Here is a 27478-nt window from a genome sequence, read left to right as displayed (position 1 = left end):
GTCACATGCACTATTTATAGATTGATATAGTTTTGCGTCATCAGCAAATAGGTCCAAATGCACTGATAATATCGATCCAACATCGTTGATGAAAATAATAAATAGTAAGGGAACAAGATTAGATCCTTGCGGTACTCCTGATGTTGAATAAAAGACTGGAGATGGGAAACCATTGTAGAGTACAATTACAGCAATTCCAAATACAGCAATTTTGGAAAATTATTTTTTACGGTAGTATTAATTGACCAGAGCATTCTTTAATTATTTTACAAGGAATACCATCAATGCCAGCTGACATTTTGTTGGGTAATTTCTTGATACATCTCAAAATATCTAGATCAGTTGGTGGTTCAATACCCCCCATATGCTCAATATTACAGACTGTAAGATGAGAGAATACATTATCATCAAGTCGTTCATAGACATTACAGAAGTATTTAGCAAAGGAATTAGCAATTAATTGAGAGTCATCAGTGTATTTGCCTGAGATTAGGAAGCTATTTGGAAATTGATTATTTCCTTTTTTCGACTTAATATGACTCCAAAAGGATTTAGGATCCGTAAGGAGCAAAATCTTTAAGTTGATTCGACAAAATACTTTAGTTGGTATAACAAATTTTTTTGTTGAAATAGCAAAATTATTCTATTAAAATAACAAAGAAAATTTGTTAGATTAACAAAGACTATTTTTTGAAGTAGTAAAGAGAATATGTAACAATAACAATAAGAATTTGTTGGAATAACAAACAAATTTGTTTCAGTAAATTTTATAAGAATACTTATAGCTGATTTGGAAAATATTTTGACAACAAATTAATTTTGCTATTGCAACAAAATCACTTTGTAACAGCAACAAAATCATTTTATTGCAGCAACAAAGTAATTTTGTAACAGCAACAAAATGATTTTGTTAGAGCAACAAATTGATTTTGTGATTTAACAAACTGGTTTGTTAGTACAACTTGAAACATTTTGTTAATTCAACTAATGGATTTATAGCTATATAACTACACTCATTTGTTACCATAACATTTTCTTCAGTTATTCCATCTTCTATTATTTTAACAAAATCGTTTTTATGAGTGTATAATGACACAAAAAAAAATGAAATCATTAAAACTAACGTGTATTGCTAAAACAGCTGCGAAAATGAATGTATTTTATTGTTTTTTTTTAAAGGTACATCTTTGAAGGGCAATTGAATTCAAGTTATACAAAATATAAAAACATAAATACAATACCCAGTAAACACGTTTACGTCAATGTGACGTCAAAATGACATTGGGCTATGTCAGGATTTACGTAAGATACAAGTCACGAATGAGTCATATGTGACTCATTATTTCACACTTCTTGACGTAAGATTCTGACGTAAAAATATGACGTAGTCATGACGTCAGTATTATATCTCAATGACATTTATGACGTCAATATGACATACCTGTGATGTCTATATCATGATAATGATCTCATTATGACGTAAAAGTGATGTAAGTGATGTAAAAATTATACCTCAGAAAAATATTTAAAAAAAAATTTCTCAAAAAGAAAGAGATTGCGATTTTGGAATTAATTATAGTGTTGTGGTCTTATTACATAGGTTAAAACACTAGTTATATGTTTATACTTGCTAGTAGAAGCCTGAAATATGCTGGGCTCGAACTTGGGTCCTCACGTATCGGAGTCTGGAACGCTGCTCACTTATCCAAGTAACGGTTCATGTCACGAAGTTAATAACTTATGTGATAAGCCTTACATAACGAAAAATGCTTATTTCATAATTTTTTCTGAGATTAAATGGATTTTAAGAGCTGGAATTGTATAAAATTCAAGTCTAATAATTTATACAATTTCATAAAATTTCATTAAACTCATGAAATTTTATAAAGTTCTATAAAACTTTGTAAAAACTCTTATAAAAGGCTCTCTAGTGAAACTTGTGGTAATTAATAGACAATTTATAAATTTTCATAAGAATTGATTGAATCTTACACTTTCAAAAATTTTCGTCTAAAAGCGGACACAGAGAACTTTCACAAAGTGAAATTTTTTCAGAGTAAACGATGAATCCGTGTCATTTGAATATTTTTTAATACTTATTGATTTCTCAAGACTCGAATTTTTTTTTTATTTTTTCCGAAAATTTAGTATTTTTCATTTGGATTTTCTTCTTCAAAATTTCAATTTACAAAATTTAGATTTTTTTTTAATTTCAACTCTTTTAAGTATACCATTTTTTAATCTATATTTCTTTTTAATTTCAATTTTTCCAAATTTGAATTTCTTTAATTTAACATACTAACAACATTATGAAACTTGATGTACACAGTAAAAAAATTTTGCGTCATTGTGTCAAAAAATTTTGTGTTAAAAATTTTTATGTTAAATATTTAACATTTTTTATGTTGATTTAACACAATAAATGTTAAATTTACACTTAAAAAGTTAAATATTTAACACAAAATTTTTAACACTAAAGTTTTTGACGCAATGACGCAAAATTTTTACTGTGTAAAATACTATTAGTCTCGTCAATAACAATCATGGAACTGTTTGAATTATTTCAAATACAATGTTTCATAAGTAGCAGCACTAATGTCAGAAAATTATTTTTCAAGTAATAGTGCAATATTTAAATGACTGACATTTAATTTCTTGACGCGAAATCATAAGAAATTATATGTTTACTCGCTTGACGGTTTAAAAATTTAGAGTTCATGCCACATAAATTGAACTCGGTATTTTTGTTATCAGTTTCACACCAAATCATTTATACTGAATGAAGTCGAAAATATTTTTACAATGGATAAAAGTACCTAAATTCATGGAAAAAATATAAGTGAGAAACATATGCAACGAAAAAAAAGTATTTCTTGCACCAAGAAATTTTTGACGGAGGCCGAAGTTATATTGGAGCAAGAAGTGTTTTAGTGTCAAGAAATTTTGACTTCATTCACGAAATTTTTAGTCATCTCTAATATATTCTTGGTCCAAAGAAATTTACCTTTGAGTCAAGATTTTTTCTGCAGTGTATGGAAACATACAAGCAAAGATACAAAAAGTTTATATCCCACATGTATTTAATTTGTATGTTTTTTCTTAAAACGTAAATGAAAAATATTTTGTGTGTTATTTGCTAATATGTTAGATATATTCATTAATATTATAAATTATAAATTTTTGTTATTAAGAGCGGACTTAAATTTGCAAGGTACCAGCTTAAATCAGCTGTTTACCTCTTCCTGATTCTTACTAAATTTTAAACCAGTTTTTCACTAATATTTAGCGATTAATTGTAAATTAGACATCTTGTTAAAGAAGTTTTATATTTGATAAATTTTGATCAATCGATAATATTAAAAAAATACATTCCCCAAATTTTATCAATATTATGGAAAATAATCGTTTGTCACTGATTTAGAAAATGACTTTCAAATTACGTCAGTATTATGTACAATTGTGACAAATTATTGATGTTAAATAATGACTCACAGATGGTATCGGTATTACGTAAGACCGTGACTTGTCACTGATGTAAACACATGATATTAATCTTACGTCAAGATTACGTACAACCGTGACTTGTCACTGATGTAAACGCATGATATTAAACTTACGTCAAGATTACGTACAGCCGTGACTTGTCGCTGACGTAAACGCATGATGTTAAACTTACGTCGTTATGACATACAATGATGGCATTAATATTACGTAATATTGTAGTTTATATATTATGTCAGTTGTACGGAATATCTAAGTCATTTCCGTTACATCATAGAGAAGTAATAAACTTACATCAGTATGATGTCAAAAATATATCATATATTTTTACATCATAATTGGATCACAAGACAGGTCAATTTTACGTCATATTTACGTAAAATATTGTGACATTCCTATGACTTATAAATGACGTCATATTGAAGTCATGTGTTCACTGGGATACTACTGAAATAGTGTTAAATATTCGATAAATAATTATATGTTCGATATATTTTTTTACATAAAGTTCCAATATAATTGAAAACAGCTTTTGAAAATGTTGGACTATACAATTTCATAATATTATTCAAACTCGCACAATTTGCACACAGATTAATGCGATTCAAAAATTTAGCTTTTAGGTAACCATTAGTGTAGGTCATTAAATCACTTTTAATAAAACTTTTTTAAATGTTAATAGCAAGTATTTCATTTAAAATATAATATAGTTTAAAAAACTAAAAATCACGCTTCAATAGAAAAAGAAACTCAAATGTAAAAAATAATTTTCAATAAGTTTAAAATAAAAATAAGTAGAGTGATTAACGAAAAAATGCATTCTATTGTAAAAAAGCGTAGGATGCTTGATATCAATTTTTATAAATATTTTATCGACAAATATTGATAAAAGTAGAATCATTTTGAAAATATCTTAAAAAACATCCTACTCTTTTTTACAACACAATGAATTTTTTCTGTTAATCACTCTACTTTTATTTTAACTTATTAAAAATCATTTTCTATTTTTTAGTTGGATTTTCTTTTGAAGCGTGTTTTTTAATTTTTCAAACTATTATTTATTTTTTACTTTGTTGTTCGATTTACCATTGAAGTGTGTTTTTTTGGTTTTTAAAACTCATAGTTCATAAAGTTTGTAACTACCTTTATGACGGCAGTGGGTAATTTGCGCGCCTACTATTTTTCTTGGATGTGATACCCGTTTCTCAGGCTATTTTCCCAGTGAATGTAAAATCGCTAATCTTGACGATTCTAATCAGGATGATGGGTAAACCTACTCTGATAGCTAGCGCTTCCTCAGAAAGTATACGAAAAAAAGAAAACTCGAAAAATTACAATATATAATGTAACGTGGCGCTCCGTGATGAAAACTGGAAAAATTACAATTCCAGATTGTAATTATTACAGATTTTATAAGAATTACATTGTAGAGTGTAATATTTACATTGAAAGCTCTGAAAATTAACATTCAAAGTTTGAATTTAGAAAAATGTTATTTCGAACTGTAGTTTTTCTAATTTTGAATACGACAGGATGCTTATTACTATTTATAATGTAATTTTTCGAGTTTTCTTTTTTCCGTGTAGTTGACTTCCAGTGGTTGCGGTTAACTTAACATCAAATTTACGGAAATTCTTCACTGAATACCTAACTGTTGTAGTTAAATTTTCTTCCAACTTTACTACAACTTGACTGGATACTTGCCCAGGATTGACAGTAAGTTTCAGTTAACCCTTCAGCACTCTCGCAAAATGATTTACTATCATTACTCGCGCGATGAGAAAAACTCTCACGCCTTTTGTGGAAGCGCACGCATGCTTATAGCCCCTTTAATTTAAAAAATCTCAAACAAGATAAATTTTTTAAAACAAAAAAAAATTGAATTATTTAAAAATAATATTTAATAATAATACATCCAAACATAAATGCACTCTTACGGGAACCTCCGAACTGTACCGATCAGACCCGATTTTTTAAATTCTGACTCCCCTACTTTACTATTGCGATGAGAAAATATCTCACAGAGTTAATAAAATTTATTTTATTTTTTTATAGTATAGAATAATTAAAATAATAATATTGAAATCTGAAATAATATTAATTTTTTGGCAGATAGAAAAAAAATCACATAGTCATTCCATTTGAAATTTGAAAGAAAATTTGAGTTATTGATGAGCGTGAGAGAAAATCTTATAGCGAGAGTGCTGAAGGGTTATTAAGGTAGCTATCAGGATATAATTAAATTATTGTATTGCTACTGGTCCTAGATAAGGGTCCAAAATTTTAATTTAATCCGATGTTTTCGAGTGGCCAAAAATCAAGTTCAAAGATTCCGTTACATACATGAGATACATATAAGCAAGCAAGCTACTAAAAGCATGTTAAAATAGAAATTATAAATAATGTAATATGAAAAAAATAATTATAAATTTTTTGAATATATGCGATAACAAATAGAGATAAGTAAGATTACTTCTTTATTGATTTTAGTTTGGATTAAATGTTGCATAATATGAAGTATAGTTTTTGGAAAATTTTTTAAAAAGATCAAAAGACAGAGAACTACACTATTTTTGCACACAATTGAAATTGATGAAATGTATCTTCTTTAAAATCCGTAGAGAAAAATTTTTGAAAAAATAAACTAAAATAATATTCAATACTTCAGAAATATTTTTCTATAAGAAATATTTAATCTCCAGTAATAAATTCTTTATAACAATACAGATGTAAATTTTACTAAGGCAGTAAATTAGACTTACCCCTGAAGTACAAGTGTTTTGAATATTTTTTCTAGACGACATATTACTATGTCAAAATATGTCGCCAGACACATTTATCCTTTCTTCATAAATACAAAAGACATAATAGTGCTTTGCAGACAGAGTTAAGTAATGTAACAACATGACACTCCTCCCGGATTATTTGCAACGTGTAAGTACGCATCTCTACTTACGGTACTTCGATAGGCGTTTCGTTAGAAATTTGAATAGCATTCAAAAAATTCATAGAGACGGACTTTTCTTTGAAAATGAAAGCTAATCCTAATATTTATTGAATTTGTCGAAAAATTTCTTTAGAAAAGTTAAACTTCAACTGAGGGTTGTTATAGACACTAAAATTTATTTATGGTACCAAAGTAGAAACGTAGATATAAATTATTTAAAAATATGTTAAAACTAAAAATGAATAAAATGTCACGGAAAAATTTTGTTTTGATAATGTAAACAGTAATACTAAAATTAATGTACGATTGACCATTTTTTTTTTTTATTTATTTATCAATTACATTAGTACTAAAAAAATATTTTTTTTTTTTCAATTTGCATTCATACGCGTATACTTTTTTCCATTAAAAGTACACTTTTTTATTTTTTAAATCTGAAATTAAAAAAAATTTTTTTTTTTTAAACAATTTATTTGGTTGAAAAATCGAAAAATTATGAAAATCATCAACATAAATAAATAATATAAATAGATCATGAACTAAATGAAAATAATAACAAAACCTTGAAAATTTCACTTTTTGTTTAATAATTCAATTCGAAGTTTTTATTGTACAATACATACGCAATAAAATTTTTTTAAAATTCTGTTATTCAATTTAATGCAATGAATTGAAGTATATACTTTCAGTATTCGTCTCGCTCGTATAATTAAGTCGTATTGTATAATCTGAACAATTGTACGTATTTAATATATAATATATTAAATGTAAAGAGATATTTTAAATTATGCAAACATAAAATTATATTATTTATAATAATAATGGAATTATAAAAACAATTAATACATTATAGTAATAAACAGTAAAACAAATAATTTTATTTTTGTTTATTGTTTATCATTCCGTTTGGTTAACAACTAAAATTAAATCGCCGCATAATACATATGGCTTAAAATAGACTTAGTTGGAAATAATAATATTGAGGTATAAAATAATTAAAATCAATAATATTAATAATAATAATAATAATAATAATAATTAATCGCAGTTAAGTTATCATGATAATAATAATAATTATAATTTATTAAGTAATTAGTATCGACTCTTTTTTTATACTTATATAGAAGAGCTATAAAAACATTATGGAGGTATATTCGTGCGATTAGAGTCGCCGTACGATACAATAATTAATTATTCAAATCTTATAAACAAGTAAATTACCAGGGCAGCTTTTTAATAGTTAATTCGCTTATTATCTATTATTATTATTTGTTTGTTTTTATAAAATTTTATGATAAATAATCGGCAGTTTAATGGAATACAAATTTCAATGGAATAAATTATAAATTTTAGTATAAATATTTATAATATTGTATGTATAAAAATGTACAAAAGCTTCACCGTTATAACTTAACTGTTTAATATAAATCAGGTGTATATTTTTAAATATTTTTCAGTACATAATTGTTGCTACAAAAAGCTAAGGACTGTGTGTTCATTATATAAAATTGATATGGTTTATTTACAGTAACGGTGGTGGGATTAAATTATTTTCATAAATAAATAATATATAAATTTGAATAACTAAAATTAAATATAAATAGGAAACAGTATCAAAAAGCAATTAAAAATAAAAAATTTATAAAGATTTATATTTTTTATTTTTTATTGCTTTGTTCTTTTGAGTAATGCAACATCTTTGATCCTTAATAAACTATTACCATAAATATATTCAACCCGGCGACTCTATACAGTGAGTAGCAAAACAAAAAAAAATTTTTTCTTTTAATGAACTATCACAACAATGTAAATGTTTGTGTTGAGTGATTGATGATTATATTTTCAATTAATGAGATTTAAAATACATTAAAGTAAAATCTAGAATAATTGTTATTATTTAAATAATAAAATTGTTCACAAAAGTTTAATTATAAAAAATTTTTCTTTTAAATTTGACCTGAGAATTGTACATCTGGTGTTTCAAATACTACTATCTATATATGTAATATATAAAACTACAAAACAATTACGCCATTATATTAAAAATAATACAATTTAAACAGTTTGGTAAGCGTAGTGAGTTTTACATTTAAACGGGAACTATTAACATTAAGCGTGAAGTAAAATAAAAAAAAAAAAGCTCGTTTATGTAATGTAAACACGGTTGCATAATCTTTCAAACTTAAATTCATTTACAATAGACTTAAAATTAAAGAAAAATTCGTATGTTAATATTAATTATAATTATTAATTAATTTTATCCGAATAATTATTTTTTACGTATAAAAATAATTTTAAAGTAACCATTAAAATACCTAGTGACAATTTTACAACTATATATAATTACAATTATAGTAATGATAATTATATAATTAAAATAATAATAGTAATAATAAAAATAATAATAAATAATTTAATAAATTGATTTTTATGAATAGTAATGGTTAATAATGAATATTCTGCTGCCATTATTATTCCAGACTATTTAAGATATAATGACATCAAGAATAGAAATATACCAACTGTTATATTGTTTATGTATTAGCTTTGTAACAATCTTATATATTGTTAATAAATTTTGAATTTTTTAATTTATTTGTTTTGTTTTTTTTTTTCTTTCAGGTATCTTTTATACTACTCGATAAATGGAAAGTTAATATTTGCTTAAAAATTAAGCAAAAGATAAATAACTAGAATAAATGATTATAACTCGTGCTATGGTTGAATCATAAATAAATCAGTTATGTTTTTCTATGGTTATAAATAAAAAATTGGTGTATAAATAGTATGTACGATTATAAATAATCATTCCTGTAACATCAGTGCGTTGCTTAAAAAATAGTACAAAATAATAAGATACTTTTATCTTTTAAATATCATAATGATAATTGAATTATTTAACTAACAAAATATGACAATTTCAATAAAATAATCTGTATAAAATGTAACTATTGCATTGTATTGTTGAGATTAATGAGAATGAAATATATTCGGACTATTGTATTATAAGTCTTTTAGGTTTTATGGGAAGAGTATTTAGAATGTAACAAGTGAGCTATTGCAATAAGTGGATCGTTGTGAAAATGAAATAATAAATGGTTGATTGAATGTATGAAGTAATAAATATAACAGTATTATGAAAGATTTATAACATTGACATTTTTTGCTTGAAATTATTCAAACTCTATACATCTAAAAGATATAACTTAATCTCTATCAGGTACTGAAATAGGTTTTCTGTCATGGTAACATACACCAGTCAGGTATATGCCTGAATTTACTCGCTATTTCTTCTTTGAATTGTTTATTTTTGTCTTTTGCTTTATTTTGTTTTAATCTTTATGGTGGGATAATCAAATGACATTCGAAAACCGTAGGTAATAAAAAAAAATTGATTACTATTAAAACATTATCCGACTATGAACGTAAAGAATACTTATAATGTATACCATTTTTACGACAAATATTAATCTAATTTGTATCAATTTACGTTCTTATTTATTTTATTATTTTTTAAAAATATTATTTTAATTATTTATCATTATTATTATTATCCCTATTATTACTTAGTATAATTATAGTAATAATTTATATTATTTTTATTACTATTATTATCCAATTATCATTATTATATAATATAATGATTAATTTGTTAATGAAAATACGTCAATTTTAATTCTTTTCGTTCATAGTTATTATACATATTTAACTTTACTCATAGTCACAACTGTAAAAAAATTCGATAACGATAAGTTTAAAAATAAAAATATTTATAATTTACAACTAAAAAAAAAAATTACTATAACTGTTTTAAAAACTTTCATCAAATAAATGATTCAACTATTATTATAATTTTGCTCAATTCAAAGAAGTACGTAACAATTGGAATGTAATATTTTTTTAATAAAAACTTATGTAAATTAATTTTAAAAACTATACCATTAATTATGTAGATCTTGAATTATTAAAAAGGACTCTTCGGTGAAATCTACTTTTAAACTATCTTATCTTCATTGATATTTAAAATGATCAGAAAAAAAGATTTTTTAGATAATTATTAATTATAGACAATAAAAGAGATTAATCAAGAAAAAGTGTAATTTTAGTCTTCAAAAATTGTTTGATTTTACAAAAATGAAGTAAGTTGATAAATGTTCCTGTTGAAACTTTAGTGGATTTAATTGAGACAAATACAATGCATGAAAGGAAAAGATTTTTAAATACCAATAGAAATTAAAGAGACCTATTTTATAATGTTATTTATTCATCCGATGCAATTCATGTCCGAAAAATTTTAATTTAACTATTCATTTTTTCATAAGAATATACCCTAAAATTTTATTATTATGATTTATCGATACCAACGTTCTAAGATGTCGTAAGCCACAAAATTTGACAACTTAATTTTTCTTTGAAAAATTGATTTATAGCAATATTATGTAACTCATTAAAAATTAAGAGGTCAAATTGTTTAATAAATATTTTACCTGTCAAATTCAATTTAACTAATGTTAAAAATGAACCGTTTTTACCGCCTATTGTAAAATTTTCTAAATATGGATTATGTCATCCTAGAACGTAAGTATCGATATGTAAATGAGAATTTTATTTTTAATAAACCCGAATTTCGAAATTTTTTTTTCCAAAATAATTTTTTTTATCAAACTACCTACAAAATTTTTTTTTAAATTTATCTTTTTTTTTTTACAAAAAATATACTTCTTTTGATAAAAATTTTCGAAACGAAATCTACTGTTCACCCTTCTCAATTAATCTCTTAAATTGAAATATTATGTACATATTAAATATTATGTTATGTTTATTAATATTTCACAATAATATTATTTTAATCCTATTCATCGAACCTCCAACATCTCATTCAAACGTGAGCAATCATCATTTCTTTTTTATTTTTGTCAACCATTTTTTAATTAACTTCTCGAGGCACTAACTCGTAATACACTGGTATTTGTATTCAGTAGCGCTTATATATTGAAGCGTTGATATTCTTTTTTTTTTATTTTTTTTTTTTTTTTTTTTTTATTTTTTTTTTTTTTTTGATAAGAATACCTATATAATATATATTTATATATTTATACTTATATTTACACGGTTAATAACAACCATAAGCAATTTCAGATGGAATTTTCAATTTTCGAATGATTTTTTTTTTTTCTTATTTTTCTTTTTATAAAAAACTATGATACTCTCTATACGCATGAATAAATGATTCTTTACATCAGGTGATTTTTCATAAATCGAGGCATTATATAACCATTAAATATACGAAACGAATTTCTTTATATTATGCTTAATAATTTTTTTGATTAGATTACTATTGATCAAAGAATCATATTTCCTTATTAATCTTTCATTCTCAATTCATAATTTGTAATTTTTATCAGATAAGTAAATTTAGTGTAATAAAAATTATTTTTCTGTAACAGTTTTGAACCTACCTCACTATTTCTTACAGCTTTAGTAAATGTTGTTATTGTGTATTGGTGTTTTAGTTGTTTGAGCTACGTGTAGTACAAAATAAGTTCATCCATTTGGCTCCAAGACTGGAATTACTGGTGGTGTAATTTTCTTTGGAGACGACGTTGGACAACCGAGGTTGTTATTCAAACTATTCGTACTGCTATTTAGAGTACAGTCTATTGTTGTTAATTCTGTGATGTTCAAATCTTGTTCGGATCCCAACTGGTTTTTTAACACAGGACTATTACTTTGTTTGTACTAAAAAAAAAATAAAATAATTTTAATATCAGAAAAAATCAATTAATTTAAAAATAATTACTTGTATGTTTTCCGTAATATGCAGATCTCGATTTTCTTCATTTGAATTCCAAGACGTCAAAAGTGGCTCTTTAGCTCCTATTTCTACACCATTTGACAGTACACCCTTTCGAATATATATTTAAATAAATATAATTATTTGTTATTTGAAATAAACGCAAAAATTCTAATTATTTATGATTTACCTTTGAATCCAATTGTGGGTTCACTGATGTCGGCGATGATGGACATAGTACTGCCAATTCAATTTCATTACAACCTATCCGATTATTTACTTGCTGACTTACTGACGTTGAAGACTGTTCAACACAACAGGTAGTACTATTTCTTGAAAAAATACGATTTTTAAATGGTTGAGCACTTTCTCTGAGCGATCGCGAGTGCTCCCATTTTTTTCGACAATAAATGCTACATAAGCTTATCATTATGAAGCAGATACTTATACCCACACCCAATATAATACCTATAATGTGAAGAATAATTCAATAAACGTAATTGTTTCTTAGTAATATAAAACAGTAATTTATAATTTAAAATATACCAAGACTTTGATCCGGTTTAGATTTTGCAGGAGGTTTTTGTTTATCCGATGAAGTCGAAGTTTTAGACATACTAACACCCAAAAATATATAAATTGGATCAGAACGTCTTCCATATCCAGCTTTAGTTGCTGCTTGTACCATAATATAATAACGTCCTCCTAATGGCAAATCAGGTAAAACTACAGAAGTTTTGTTTCCAGGTACAGTCATATTACCCCAAGTTAACGTTGAATTTACTAAATCCGATGAATAATAAGATATAAAATACGTTAAAATTATTCCATTTGTTTTGCTTGGCTCTTTCCAAACCACACGTATTTTTGTACCATTTTGAAAAACTTGCACTTCCTCAGGCTTACCAGGAACTAAAAATTCAAAATATTAATTTGATAATTTTAGATTAATTTCTTAAAATAAACAATATACTATTTTTATCGAAAATAATTACTAACCATCTTCACTGGTGTAACACTCAATGCTCTCACTAAACTGACTACTATTATTTAAATCTTTTTGCAACGATCGCACCTTAAATCGGTACAGCGTAAATGCTTCGAGTTCACCAATAATTGCTTTGGTATCATTCCTATAGTAAAATTTTAATTTAAATATATTTATTTATATCCATAAATAAATGTAATTATTAATGTTAAAAAAAAATAACTTATTAAATGATATACTCACACAAAAATACATTTAGAGAAATTAGAATCTGGATACTGCACTAGTTCATAACAAACTTCGTATTTATCTACACTAGTTTTACTTACTACAGCCCAAGTTAATTGGATTGATGATGGTGATAATGGATTAGCCTCTAAAGCTACAGGAGTATTACCTAGAGATAAAATTAATTATTAATTTATCTACCTCACAATTTTTAAAGCAAACTAATTTTGATATTCACCTGAATCATATTGAATCGATTTAATAATTTTAAGTATGCAATCACTCGATACGCCTTTAGTTACAATACATAAACCCACCGTATAAGAAATATTTGGTTCTATATAACAAAAATGTTGTTCGGTTATTTTTAAATTGTATTAATAAAATAATTAATAATAATAATAATCCAATATTTCATTTACCGAGATTCGTAAACATGTATTCTGTAGAATTTTTGTCCAATAGAGCAGTAAATAATTTATCACCATTTACAGATTCACAATAAATTTGCCATGAATCAAATTTAAATGTATCAAAAGTAGCCTCTTTCACTTGCCATTTCATCTGTTATAATAATTTGATTGAAAACATTATAAATCATAAATGCCTAATTAATAAGTTTTAAAATATGCAATTTTTTAACAAATTATCAAACCTTCAAGTGAGAAGCATTCATATTGATTATTTCAACATCCAAAACATTTCTGATATTGTAATTATCCGTATCAATAGTAGGCATAACAACTGTGTTCCATCCTAGAAGAGATTCACTGATATTTGGCCACCCTTTTTCCGTTCGTGCTAAAACTCGTAAGTCATATTGTGCCCCAGGTAGTAAATCTATTGCAGAAATGGATCCATACATTAACAATAAATTCAAATTACTTATACTTATAAATAGAAAAATATATTACTTGTCAATAAATGATGTTCAACATTAGCTGAAACAAAAATTACTCGGTACGAAGGGTGTTCATGAAGCCTCCATTGAATTTTATATTCAATAACAACACCTCTTGCCTCTTTTTTAGTCAAAGGTTGCCAAGTTATATTTAATTTTGTACTACTCAATACATCTACCATAACTTTAGGCGCCGTTTTGGGAACTACACAAAAATATATCAATAACATTAATTTTTACAAAAACGAGTGGTATTAATACATAGTTTTTTATAAGAAATGTTAAAATTTTTTTCTAAACACTAACCACTTGGCGCCGTAGCACATACAATTGTAGCAGATTGATCACTAGCCCCATTATTGTTCCATACACGCACATAAAATGAATAATTTGTGTATGGTTCAAGAAGTTTTGTTACTTCAACTGTTGTAGAATTTCCCGGCTCAGGTGAAACTTCTTCTTTACCGCCTCCTTTAAATTTATCAATCAATAAAAATTTTTTTTATTCAACATTCTTAAATCATCAATATTATAATGTTCTGTTATATTAAATTAAATTCATTGCAAATTAGAATCATTGAAATATAAATATCTCATTTGACTTAAAAAATCTGAATGATTAATATACCTTCAGGACTGTAATGAACGGTATACGCAGTAATACTCGACGGTGGTAAAGACTCTGGCGGAGTCCATGAAATCGAGATTTTAACCGGTGATGGTGTATGACATGTTAATTTAGTTGGTGCAGCCGGACTATTGTGAGATGCATTAACTTGTAACCGACCAGCGGCCCAGATTTCTCCAGCTGAATTTACAGCTACACATTGGTAATCACCAGAATCAGATGGTACTGTAGCAGATATCGCTAATTCAACCTTATTATTTTCCTTTATATAAATCGTTTTTCGTCCTAAGTTAAAAATAAAATAATAAGTTTTAATTGTTATTCCACATTAAAAAATAATGACAATATATTTTTTTTGTTCAATGTACCACCATTAATCGTAATATTTTTTGCATCTTTAAGCCAATATATTTTTGGAGTAGGCACTCCTTCAGCTTGACATTCAAATCTAGCCGTTTTACCATTAGGACAATTTTGATTCGAAGGTTTTTTAATAAATGTTGGAGGAACTGTTACATCAACAGTTATATTCTGAAATAAACAACATATTTTAGTAGAGTAATTAAATAACTTAATAAATAAACTATTTTAATATTACTACAAGATGTACCTGAATCTCCATAACTCCACTAGCAGCATTTTCTAAGGAACACAGATAAGTACCAGCATGAAAAATGCTGACGTTTTTTAATTCAAGTACACTGATACCGGTAGTAGAATTAAAAAGAATGCGAGATTGCGCTGAATTAGCTCCATCTTAAATGTCAATACACATATTATTAATAAAATCAAAGAATAATTTATTTAGTTATTTAAATCAGAAAATAATTTTTTAGTACCTGAACGATGTGGTACTAATGACCACTTTAGAAATAATAATGGATTACCAGATACTGCACAAACGAGAGAAAGATTTGATCCTTTAACTAAAGTATAATTATAAAAAGTTTGAGGGAATAATGAAACTGGAATGTTTAATTCTTGTAATTTAAGTTTTGGAATAACAGTCAGTTTAGCTTCTCTGCTTTTTTTAGTTTTCTTTATAAAATCATTTGTAGCTATACACCTAAAACAAACATGAAATCAATTAATAATTTTAAAATTAAATTAAAAATTAATTACAAAAATAAAAATATATAGACATAGATAATTTTACCTATATAAACCAGTATCAGACTGTTTTGTTGCAGTTATATAAAGAACACCTGGTGGTACCATAATATATCTACCAAAAATCGTTAGTTAATTATTTTTATTTATAAATTTAATTACAAATAATAAAATGAGACATACTTAGTATTATTGCGATCTGAAAGTAGAGGTTTTCCATCATGTTGCCAAGTAATATTTGGAGGATACGGTAAACTATCAATCAAACAAGATAATCTTGTAATTTCTCCCTCGTGTACCGTAACGTTGATAGGAGATTTCTTAAAAGTATATGAAAGATCTGAAAATAACAATGTTAATAAGTGCAAGTTACAATAATGCAACATTCTCCCTCAAGTAACTCAAGTTTTGATTTAACCATTTTCAATTTGGCTCTTATTCACTTCAATTTTTTTACTTATTAACACTTGAAGTTTAATTTTATTTTTTAGATTCTTTCTCGTAATTAAAGTCCAAATTAATGGAGACATACTATATACATAGTTTAATTAAATTAGTCTCGATTTTACAAAATTTCATTTTCTGTTTAAATCAGATTAACATTTAGAGTTATATTTTTATTTTGGATTCAGAATATATCTCACGAAAATTATTGACAATTATTCTCTTAAATAATAATAATTTATCGATAAGAATTTACATAACTATAAATAGTTATTGAATTTATAAATTACATAATATAAATTTATTTCTAAGGCCTCAAAGACTATTTTACTTTATTTTAGCATAATTTGCGTATAAAAATTGTAGAATACGTTAGCGTTGTAACATTTAGTGTGTGGATGCATATCCTTGAAGCAGGATTAGATTTTACGACTCCTTAAGTGGAAGACTTATACCGAGAATAATAAACTATAGAAACGTCATAAATCCGAAACACGGGCATTAACGTGCATAGAACCCAAGTGATACTACACGATCCATACAAAGATATACAGTTAAAATAATTGTGCTCTTTAATCTTTAGTCTTCACAGTTTTTTTAGTTTAGAAATGATACATACCTCCCAAGCTCACTTAAACAAAATGCTAATTGTAATTAATTGCATGATAATTTATTTTATGATGTACGGTTTTAAAACCTATATCATTTTCAACAGTAAAAAATCTAGTTTACTAAATTTTAAGTGCGTTAAAAATGTATCAATTGAAATTATAAATAACATTTTTTTTCTTTTTTTTTTCTATCTGACTCAAGCAAATGAATAATTCTTTTAAAAGTTTAACTTGAGGTCTGATAACTATGGATAAAAATAAATTCGGCAATACTTAAAGGAAAAAGTAATCAACCAAACCGAATATGGTTAAAATCAAACTCTCGGAGATATAGGACTAAATATGCCTAGAACAATCAATAAATTATATTAATTATATTTGATTAACTATACCAGCAATTTGTATAAAAACCGGCGAAGAACGTAAAAATCCTCCAGAAACAGTTCGTCCAATACAACGATATTCATGTTTTTTAGACATATCAATTGTTTCATTTCGTCCACTGGATTTTTGTGCCAATTGTAAATTTTGTTTCTGTTGGAAAATGATTTATAATAAATAAAATGATAAATGTAATTTCTAAAATAAATAAAGAACTTTACTACAATTTTATATTATGATTTTTTGGTGTTTATTTAGGCTTATGAAAATTTTACTTTTTACTTATTTATTTGTGTAAAATAAATCTGTATGACAATGAAATCATGTAACTGTAAAGCAAGGTATTAAAACTTCACTATAGAAAATTAAACCAAATTATTAATTATTTAAATCTCCAGGAGCCTAAGTGAACCCAAATAAATTTAGAAAAATCATGAGATTAAAAATTGTATAAATATTGATATCACGTCTGTATATCAATGTAGTTACTAATATTAAATTTTAATCAATAATAGCCTTATTAATAATCACTTAATAATCAATAATAGTCTTATTCTTAACATTCTAAGCAAGGATAAAAATATGAACCTTATAAAAATGAAGTGAGCCGTTATCGAGAATTCCGCATCGTGCAACTCCACATGGTGGTGCTGATTCACCATTGTAAAGCCAAGATACATCATGATTATTGCCAGGTAAACAATTTAAGGTAACACCTTTCTTTCCTAGCACAATCAATCCGCCTGGCTCAATTCGCAAATTTTGACTTGTACTTTTATTTAAATTAAAATTCAGCCCATCTCTCTTAGATCCATTTTTATGGCCGTTTAAATTGTTATCAGCTCCCTTACCACCTGAAAAAAATAATCACATGAATATCGGATAAATAAAAGCTGTTAAAATTAATGATAAATAATTCTTTTGGACAAATAACCAAGTAAAGGTAAATGACCGATGAATTAAAAAAATTTTTTTTGACCGTAACAATGTACTCATTCTATTAACTTTTTCATAAAACTGTTTATTACCAGTTTAATTTTATGGAATTACAAGTAAGAAATACATTGACCAAAAGTATAACAAAGGTAAATAATTCAATGCTGGTTAATAAAATAGAATTAAAAAAAAAGAAAGAATAATAATAATGATAAAAATTAGTACAAGTAAAGACCAGACGTATTCATGGAAACATAAGTATAAATCAGAAAACGTCTGATAAATATATATCGAAAAAAAATTCATTGTTTGAATGACAGGTTGTCACCATCACGCTATCGATCGCGGGTGCGTGACGCAAAAAATAACCTGCCCCAAAAAAATAAATTACACATCACATGGATGGCAACAAACACTGAAATTAAATAAATAATCACTCCAAAAAATGACCTAAAACAAAATAATAAAATATTTGTCAGTGAAAAAGAAGCGGCATTGCATAAATAAATATTAAAAGTAGAAATAAAAAAAGCTAAAACGTGACTAAAAACCCACCTGCGGCGCAAACGGGCTCGAGCACTACTTCCGTAAACAAGATGCCGAACAAAAGCACCCGCGCCGCCATAAATCTGGGCTCATTGGCACCCTAATTATAATAATACTAACGAATTTTGCTCAAAAGGACACTGAAACTCCACACCTTTATCACAATATCTCGTGATAATTTACGCCGCATGTTTGACATCACCGACACTAGTTGTGACGATGCTTTTTTTTATTTAACCATTTAAATATATATATATTAGCCTCACTCGTTGCCGTTGCTTGTATCGCGACTTTGCAACTCGCGAGACTCTAACTCGCCGTTCCGTTCACCAAACACTCGCCCCGCGGACCACTAACGCGACAATCACGCCTCTCTACATAACATTCTCGATTCTCATTTAATGTATTTCAATAAATACATTTATACATTTGTTCTCGGATAAATAATGTCCTCAGATTTTTTATTTAATCCTGTTACGTGACGATGTTATTATTTTAAATATTACACGTGAGTATGTGATAAAGACACGCGCGAAACCCAGAGATACACATTCACCGCAACGACTCACGTTTCCGTGTATAATGTAACTAAAACAAGTCGTAGAGTTGTATATAGTCTTTACAATCACACGCGATCGCGCATCTCTCACCTCTTTCCCCTCTTTGCTTCGTGCTAAGCGACTTGTTCTTTTATCGTTCTCGCATATTCGCCAACATAAGCGCTCATATCGCGAAATCCCTTCTGTACCTCTATACGTTAGAGATTTTAGCGGCAATAGAAAGGATATTTGAAAATTTTAATCCATCTTACGCATTTTGCGATAATTGTTTTACCATGATACGGAAATTAACAGACAACTGACAATTTTTGGAATTTTTATAGCCCATCAATTATTATAAAAAAAATATTTTAAAAAATTCGCACTTTTAATTTTTTTTTATTTTCACATGTGGATTTTTTTTTGCTAAATATTTTTCATTATAAATTAATTGTTAAATAAATTAGAAAAACGGTTGACCCTACAGGCCATCCCTGCAACTTCCCGCTAATTTCATACTTAAGCGCTCAAAATTTCACTTACTATGTTTTTGAGCTCTTCGAGCTCAAAAATGTAATTTTCGTGTCATTTTGAGCTCTCCGAGCTCAAAAACCTGGCAAACATTTAATAAAACACTATTTTGAAAGAATAAACCGATTTTCACGCGGTTGGTGGCATTCGACGCAGTTTTTCAAGTCTCATAGAGAATTTTCAAGTTTTAATCGATCGAAGTAGGAATTTCGATGTAATTCAAAAAAAATATTTTTTTCGACAATGATAACTCACGAACGAATCAACCGATTTTGACCGGGCTAGCGGCGATCGACGTGGTTTTTTAATGTTAAAAGTTATTCCAAAAAAACCACATTTGAAAAAAATTTTTTTTGTAGTTTTTTTGAGATTTTTCAAAACCTACCGGTTCGAATCGGTCCAAATTGTATTCAAAATCTAAGTTTGGTCAAGCCCTTTCGAATGACACCAACCGCTATCAAATCGGTCAAGCCGTTCAAAAGTTATGAGAGGTTTACATACGGCCACACACACACACACACACACACACACACACACACACACACACACACACACACACACATACGGACATCATCGCGGAAACATTCGGGGAAGCTTCCTAGGACCCCAAAACGTCAACATCCGTTGAAAACTCGATTTTCGAAAAACGGGGTGAAACCAATAACTTCCCAACTTTTGAAAATTTTCAATTTTCTTAGCGGGAAGTTAAAAATATAAAAAACTTTTAGATGTCTGTTAAATTCAAGATCATGTTTTATCACTGTTTGACTTAATCATTAAAAAATTAAAGCTATCGTTTTCTTTTTAAAAAATTAAAAACAAAATTTTCATCAATATTATGTTTGTTAAAGAATTTTTTTTAGTTTTAAAATTAAATTTTAATATCGTATATTTTCTTAGAGTTCTACGTAAATGTTTTGTTTATGCTGTTGCTAATTCTTTCTTGCTTTCGTTATTTATCAGTTTTCAGTTAAAAATATGTCAATTACTCATGTTTATATTTTTTCATAAAAATTATTTTTCTTTTTTTTATTTTTAATGCTTTTTCATTTTTAGTGCGTTTATGAATTTTTGGAATATTTTTAGTAAACTAAATGGTAATTAGTTAAGTAATATTTTCCTTAAAATAAAATTTGAATATTTTCATTATGAAATAAAATTGTTTGTAAATTTGCAATTAATTTTTTAGCAGTTTTATACTTGCTTGGAAATAGTGTTTCAACTTAAAATTTAATTCAAACTTATAATACAATAATAAATACTAAACAATAAAATAGATAAAAAAAAAAAAAAGCAGAAAAATATAACTAAAGATATATTTATTAATCTCAATAAATATAATATGCTTTTACATATTTTAACAAAAAGAAATTTTTTGTTTTACATGAAATTAAGACAGATACGTAATGATTATGATTATGACACTTATGAGAGCAAAATTAGTAATGAAATTATGATAAACGTATTATCAACATGTATTAGAAACCGAATTTTCAAGTTAAATTATTAAAATGAAGAAAAAAACAATATTGCATTTATTTCACAAATAGAAGAAATTAATGTTTAGAATTCAACTAACAAACGTTCAAATATTTTTACGGACAACTTATGAATTGAATATTTTAAATAATTATGGACAAAATCAAATTATTTAATAGATAATAAAAAACAATTTATCAAATAAACTGATTATTGTTGATTGTACTTAATTGGCTCAACTATAATATCAAAATAGAAAACTCTTTGATTTTGTCTTGAGATTCGTTTTGTTTATTAACGTTTATGTACTCCTTTCTTCCTATGCTTGATGACTCCAATACCCATCGCACGACAAGCAGCTGAAAATAAACATTAGTTTAGCAGATCGATTATAATAAAACAATTAAAAAAAAAGTGTGTGTGTGTGTACTTATGTACGCACAATAGAAGTTATACTTCTTTGGTGTAACAAGATAAAAATCTTTCTAAATATTTTATCTATCGCGTTATCCTACGTTTGTAGAAAAAACGACACTTATAATAGAAAAAAAAGTATTTAAAACATTGAAAGTTTTATTATAACGCATTATCTAGTTAAATAAAGTTTATTTAAATATCATAAAAAAATTATTTCTACACGGGAAAAAATTTCTGGGAGAATTTACGATACAACTATTGTAAAGCTGGACTATACTTTTATTAGTATTAATTGTCAAATATTTTAGAAGAGAATTGGAATGTTTCTCAATTAGTATGAGTGATGGCCGTGCACAGCGCTAGACTTTGAGTTTATGTAAATGTTAAAGGATATCCGAACAAAAACAGTTTCACTGTAAAAAAATCGCGCCAAGTCCACGTTCATAAGACTATTAAGAAAAAAAAATTTTTTTTTTTCTTTACAAAAAGATATAAAATAGAAAAATTAAAAAATCCAAGTAACCGATATGATTGTATATGATTTTCGGAAATTAAAAAAAATTTTGTTGTAAATTTAAAAATTAAGAAAAAAATTTTGGAACGTATTTAGTGTGCGTCATTGTGTGTTTCAATTTTTTTAAAGTCCTAGTAAATAGATTTTACGAATTTCATTAAAAGTAAAATATTTTGCAACCACACACACTAAATACGTTCCAAAATTGTTGTCTTAATTTTTAAATTTACAACAAAATTTTTTTTAATTTCCGAAAATCATATACAATCATATCGGTTACTTGGATTTTTTAATTTTTCTATTTTATATCTTTTTGTAAAGAAAAAAAAAAATTTTTTTTTCTTAATAGTCTTATGAACGTGGACGGCGCGATTTTTTTACAGTGAAACTGTTTTTGTTCGGATTTCAGTATTTTTTGTGATTATAATAAAAATTTGCAATTAGTACTAACTTAAATCTCAAGTTGGCTGCATTTTTTATAGCAAATTATCCCCTTGAAGCTACAGTTTATGTAAAAATAATTGCAGCGCACCCTGGCGGGTGTAGATGCAAGCTGTGAAATTTATTTTTTTAACTGTAGTTTCCCATCTATTGGAGGATTACCATGCATTTTCGAATTACTTAGTCTGTGGCATGTCACTTTTTACATCGAAAAAAAGTCAGGATCGAAATTTTTGAGCTTGCTATAGTTTGTGCTGATAAAATTTAATAATTTCAAGTAAATTAAAGGTTATAATTTAATATAATTAATTGATATCAGTAAAATAAAGTATGAATTACTGTTATAATATAAAATTTAGGAACAAGAAGTACCGTCGAATTAAATAAAATTTTGCAACCTCGAAATACCGTTCTGCTTACAGTAAACACACTCGGTAGTCTGGCGCTCCGTTTACAACGGATTTGAACGGAACTTGGCGCCAGATTCTACCGAATCTGTGGATTCGTCTTAGTTTACCTCGGATAGCGTAAAGGGAGAGTCTCTGGCTGCCAAGACAGAGTTCTAGGTTCGATTCCCAGATAGCACGAAAATGTCGGTTTCTTTTTTCGATTACTGTACAGGTACCAATTAGTCCAACCTTCTATCTCTCTCCCTCCCTAATATTTCTTTTAAAAAAACCAACTGTGAATTTTTACAATAGTTGAATTGTAAAGTTCACAAACACATATTGTATAATTTGCTCTATAGTATTCGACTTTTTACGACTCTTGCTAGTCTTATTTGTTGGATAAAATTTACAATAGTAGATCGTAAAAATTACTAAATGAGAAGTATAGTCCACCGTTACTATTTTATTTAGTAAAAATTACAATAGTAAAATAGTAAAAACTCCTTCAATTTTCTTTCCGTGTACATAATTAAAGAAATCTGGAAATCGGTTGACCGTGCAGGCCAACCCTAGAACTTCCTGCTAAATTTGCATTTCAAGCACCTTAAAAATGTGTTTTTTAATTAATAATTGAGCTTTTCAAGCTTAAAGCACAGTTTTTCACATTTTGAGCTCGAAGAGCTCAAAATGTATTTATTAATCAACGATAACTTTTGAATGTATTGTTCGATTTCCTTTTTAAAAAAGCATTCGACGCAGTTTTTAAAGCACAATAAGAAAATTTACAGGTTTATATTGATTGGTTGAAAGATCTCGAAGATATCATAAAAAAATACCAAAAAACAAAATTTTACGAATTTTTAAAGAACTATAAATAACTTTTGAATGCGTCGTTCGATTTTTATTTTCAAAAAAGCATTCGACGCAGTTTTTTAAGAACAAAAAATGAATACATAGTTTTTTTATGATTTTTTCGCACGCTTTGGAGTTATTTAAAAAAAAAAAAAAATTCAAATTTTTTTTTAAATTTCTTCGGAATGGCTTGATGAATTAACTCTTAATTCTAATCAGATCTGCATTTTGATAGACCCTTTTGAATGATGTATCGTAGAACTCAATCGTTTGATTCGTTTTTGAGAAACCGTACGACAAAAATTTATTGACACACACAAACAGCCGGACACCTCGACGGGAATAATCAGAATGGCTTCCTGGAACCTTAAAACGTGGACATCCGATGAAAACTCGATTTTTGAAAATTGGACCGAAATCAATAACTTTCTATTATTACAAATTTTTAATTTTCTTAGCGGGAAGTTAAAAATATATACTTATATGAAATATCGTGAATACAGTTGCCAGTTCTCACGCAAACATACATAGATGTACTTATTTTTATTTTGTTGGTAACTTTTTTTTTTTTTTTTTTTTTTTTTAAAAAACTAAAATGTTGAGTAGCTAACTTCAGGGTGTCGGTTTTTCGTGACGGTGTGCGCGCGCATCGTAAAAATTTACCCTCATCATTTTTGCTTAACGCGCCAAAAGAAGTATAACTTCAAAAAAAAAAAACCTTTGGTTTATACCTTTGTGTTGATTAACTAACTCTCTTCTTCGTTCCTTGTGGTGCGTAGACAATTCATCAATCATTTGTTCAATAAAATTATCCAATGCCAACGATCTTGACATAGTTGTAATTTCTGCACGACAAATTGGACACTCACGTTTTTTTTTCATCCACATAGATATACAATACTGACAATATGTATGAGAACATAACAAAGTAACAGCTGTTACAAAAAGTTCTGAGCATATTTGACATGTTAATTGATCATCTAAAATGCTTCCAACTTTATCAACTACTGCATTGTCTTTAGAAGAACCCGGTCGGACATCATCTTTAGTTAGATCAATAGTATCTAAAGATTCTCCTAGTCCTCCACTTGATGCCACTTCAACAACAATTACTAAAAATGAAAAATGACAATTATTATTATTATTATAAAAATTAGTTATTGATAAGTAATTCAATAATTAATTACAAAAAGGTATAAAAATATATTCACCTTGTTGATTTTGTACTGTATGTTGCAACTGTTCAGCAAGAGCTGTTTTTTCTTGCAAAGCTCTTTCAGCTTCTTGTAATCTTTGCTCAAGGGAAGCTTTTTCGACAACCAATTTTTGTTGTATGTCTTTTTCTTTCTTTACTAACTCATCAACCACTGTGGTCCACTCAGCATTTTGTTTAAGTCTCCACGCCGCCATATCTCCCAACATTTTTCTCTCCATATCCTCCTTTTCTTGTTTGGTCATATCCAATGTTTGTTGCCATTTAGCTCTTTCAGCATTTAATAACTGTTCAAATTGTTGTTTTTGCGCTTCAACAGTACTCAAAAGTTGAGTATAATTTTGTTGCAACTGTGTTTCAACCTCATTACCAGCTTTTATTTTATCTTCGAGTTGTTTTATCAATCCATTTTGCTCTTCACTTTTTCCTTCTGCTTCGTGTTTGGTTTTCATTATTTCATCTAGACGTGCTTTTAAATCTTCTTGTTCTTTCTGCCTGTTAACAAGTTGTTCTTCTAATTCCTTTCTCTTGAGTTCTTGTTCCTCGGCGAAAGCTTTCTGTCTTTTAATTTCTTCATTAAAAACAGATTCATCAATACGTTGCTTTTTCTTAACAGGTCCATTTTCAATGAATTCTTTTACATAAAACTTAAATTTATGAGAAACAGAAAATTGGATAAAGTCACCTATATGAATAACATAAGGTTTATCTTTATCTAGAACATTATCATTCAATGTTGTTCCAGTTGAACTCAAGTTTGTTATACTCCATTCTTCAGTCTCTTTGTTAAATGTAAGAATGCAATGATTTCTTGAAATCAGAACATCAAGAATATGAAAATTGCAATCTCGTCCTCTGCCAATTCTATACTAAAAAATTATTCGTTTTTTTTTAAATTACATATTCAGATATTAGAAATTGCTATTAATAATTAGTTAATAATTTTTTATTCTTTTTTAGAGCAATTAATTACGAAAAAAAAAAATACTTGAAAAAATATGCACGTTTTTAATTTTATACAATCAATTTTCAATAAAAATCCAACAATATTTATGTCTGTCAGTTCAAGATCATTTTAAAATATAAGCAATAAACTTGTGTCAAAAAATAATTTTGCCAGTTATAAAAATAAAAAAAAAAAAGTTGATTCTGGCAAAAAAAAAAAATTCTTTATGATATGAGCTCAGAAAATTTAGCTTAAGTGATTCTTAAGTCAACATATTTTATTTTCATGGTATTGACAGCATCAAATAGACACCAATAAATTTCTATTATTTTTAATACTTGTATATTATAAGAGACAATGATAACAAATAAAAATTTGTACCTAAGACTATTTTAATGTTATTTACGAATCATTTGTCTAATTTTTTTTTTCTTTAAATACACAAACTGTCAACTGTCTGCAATAGTGTCTTACGTTTCTGATATAAATTGAATTAATGACTCGCTGTTGGATATAGGCAAGAATTTATTAAATGCAACAACTTTTTTTCTTAGTATTTTAATTTATAAAATTTAAATTTTACTTACATTATTTTTATTGACATAAATATCACTTAATTCAGGATTTTCTTTGTCACATTTAACCAAAACAATCATATTTTCGGCTTCTATTTTGTTATCATCGTCATTAGATGTTGAAGAATCCATTTTCTTTATAGAAAATATTGTTTATGAAATGCTACAATTATTAATAAGAAGATCACTATTATGTTTTTGTTATTAAAATTTGATAAAATGTTTAAAGTTGTTAAATATTAATAAACAAACGCATGTTATTTTATCACACGTGATTGTGTTTGTTGACATTTGACGCTTTGCTCTTAAAAACAACAACCAGCTAAAATTATAGTTGTCGCTACATGCAGATCAATTGTTTATTGTCAATATTTAACAGTAGATGACAGTGCAAGTAGTTGTTTAATTTCAAAAAAAATTTAATTATATCATTAAGTTTGTAAGTATAGTTCAGTTCATTTTGTGTTTATATTTTATGTATAATAATAATTAATTATAATAATTGTTATTATTATTTATTAAATTTATGAATAAAACTTTTATTTAAGAAATAGTAAAAAAAAAAAT

At 26.7% G+C, this 27478-nt stretch overlaps 2 protein-coding genes across 3 annotated transcripts; both read right to left on the bottom strand.

Annotated features, from left to right (window-relative positions):
• Positions 1–11743: 11743 nt before the first annotated feature.
• On the bottom strand, positions 11744–19618 carry LOC123263546 (protogenin-like). 2 transcript variants are annotated; one of them, XM_044726409.1, is made up of 20 exons: positions 19025–19618; positions 18122–18387; positions 17545–17686; positions 16281–16437; positions 16144–16212; positions 15827–16053; positions 15598–15743; positions 15356–15518; positions 14988–15272; positions 14666–14830; positions 14373–14564; positions 14114–14298; positions 13881–14022; positions 13697–13795; positions 13474–13627; positions 13242–13375; positions 12789–13154; positions 12433–12710; positions 12249–12353; positions 11744–12187 (listed from the first exon to the last, which is right to left on the bottom strand). In XM_044726409.1, exons 1-20 carry the CDS (start codon positions 19092–19094, stop codon positions 11993–11995), a joined length of 3540 nt encoding a protein of 1179 aa, XP_044582344.1. In that variant the 5' UTR covers positions 19095–19618; the 3' UTR covers positions 11744–11992. The 2 variants fall into 2 exon arrangements, with proteins under 2 accessions (XP_044582344.1, XP_044582352.1); XM_044726417.1 differs by having other exon boundaries at positions 15359–15518.
• Positions 19619–21760: 2142 nt separating this feature from the next.
• On the bottom strand, positions 21761–27219 carry LOC123269190 (E3 ubiquitin-protein ligase RNF8-like). Its single transcript, XM_044734781.1, has 4 exons — positions 26924–27219; positions 25389–26259; positions 24909–25289; positions 21761–21923 (listed from the first exon to the last, which is right to left on the bottom strand). Exons 1-4 carry the CDS (start codon positions 27041–27043, stop codon positions 21859–21861), a joined length of 1437 nt encoding a protein of 478 aa, XP_044590716.1. The 5' UTR covers positions 27044–27219; the 3' UTR covers positions 21761–21858.
• Positions 27220–27478: the final 259 nt, after the last annotated feature.

This window comes from Cotesia glomerata, linkage group LG1, assembly GCF_020080835.1.
Source record: "Cotesia glomerata isolate CgM1 linkage group LG1, MPM_Cglom_v2.3, whole genome shotgun sequence".
Classification (NCBI taxonomy): domain Eukaryota; kingdom Metazoa; phylum Arthropoda; class Insecta; order Hymenoptera; family Braconidae; genus Cotesia; species Cotesia glomerata.
This window is presented reverse-complemented; position numbering and strand designations above follow the sequence as displayed.

What these genes read in the sequence shown, in the direction of transcription:
- LOC123263546 (XM_044726409.1), bottom strand. Translation starts at nt 19,094, where the DNA reads ATGGCGGCGCGGGTGCTTTTGTTCGGCATCTTGTTTACGGAAGTAGTG. An exon ending in GTGGAGTTATGGAGATTCAG is followed by an intron (nt 15,519 to 15,597) that starts GTACATCTTGTA and finishes TGTTTATTTCAG; the next exon opens with AATATAACTGTTGATGTAAC. An exon ending in GTGTTACACCAGTGAAGATG is followed by an intron (nt 13,155 to 13,241) that starts GTTAGTAATTAT and finishes TTGAATTTTTAG; the next exon opens with TTCCTGGTAAGCCTGAGGAA.
- LOC123269190 (XM_044734781.1), bottom strand. Translation starts at nt 27,043, where the DNA reads ATGGATTCTTCAACATCTAATGACGATGATAACAAAATAGAAGCCGAA. An exon ending in TACAGTACAAAATCAACAAG is followed by an intron (nt 25,290 to 25,388) that starts GTGAATATATTT and finishes TTTCATTTTTAG; the next exon opens with TAATTGTTGTTGAAGTGGCA. An exon ending in GTTAGTTAATCAACACAAAG is followed by an intron (nt 21,924 to 24,908) that starts GTATAAACCAAA and finishes GTTTATTTTCAG; the next exon opens with CTGCTTGTCGTGCGATGGGT.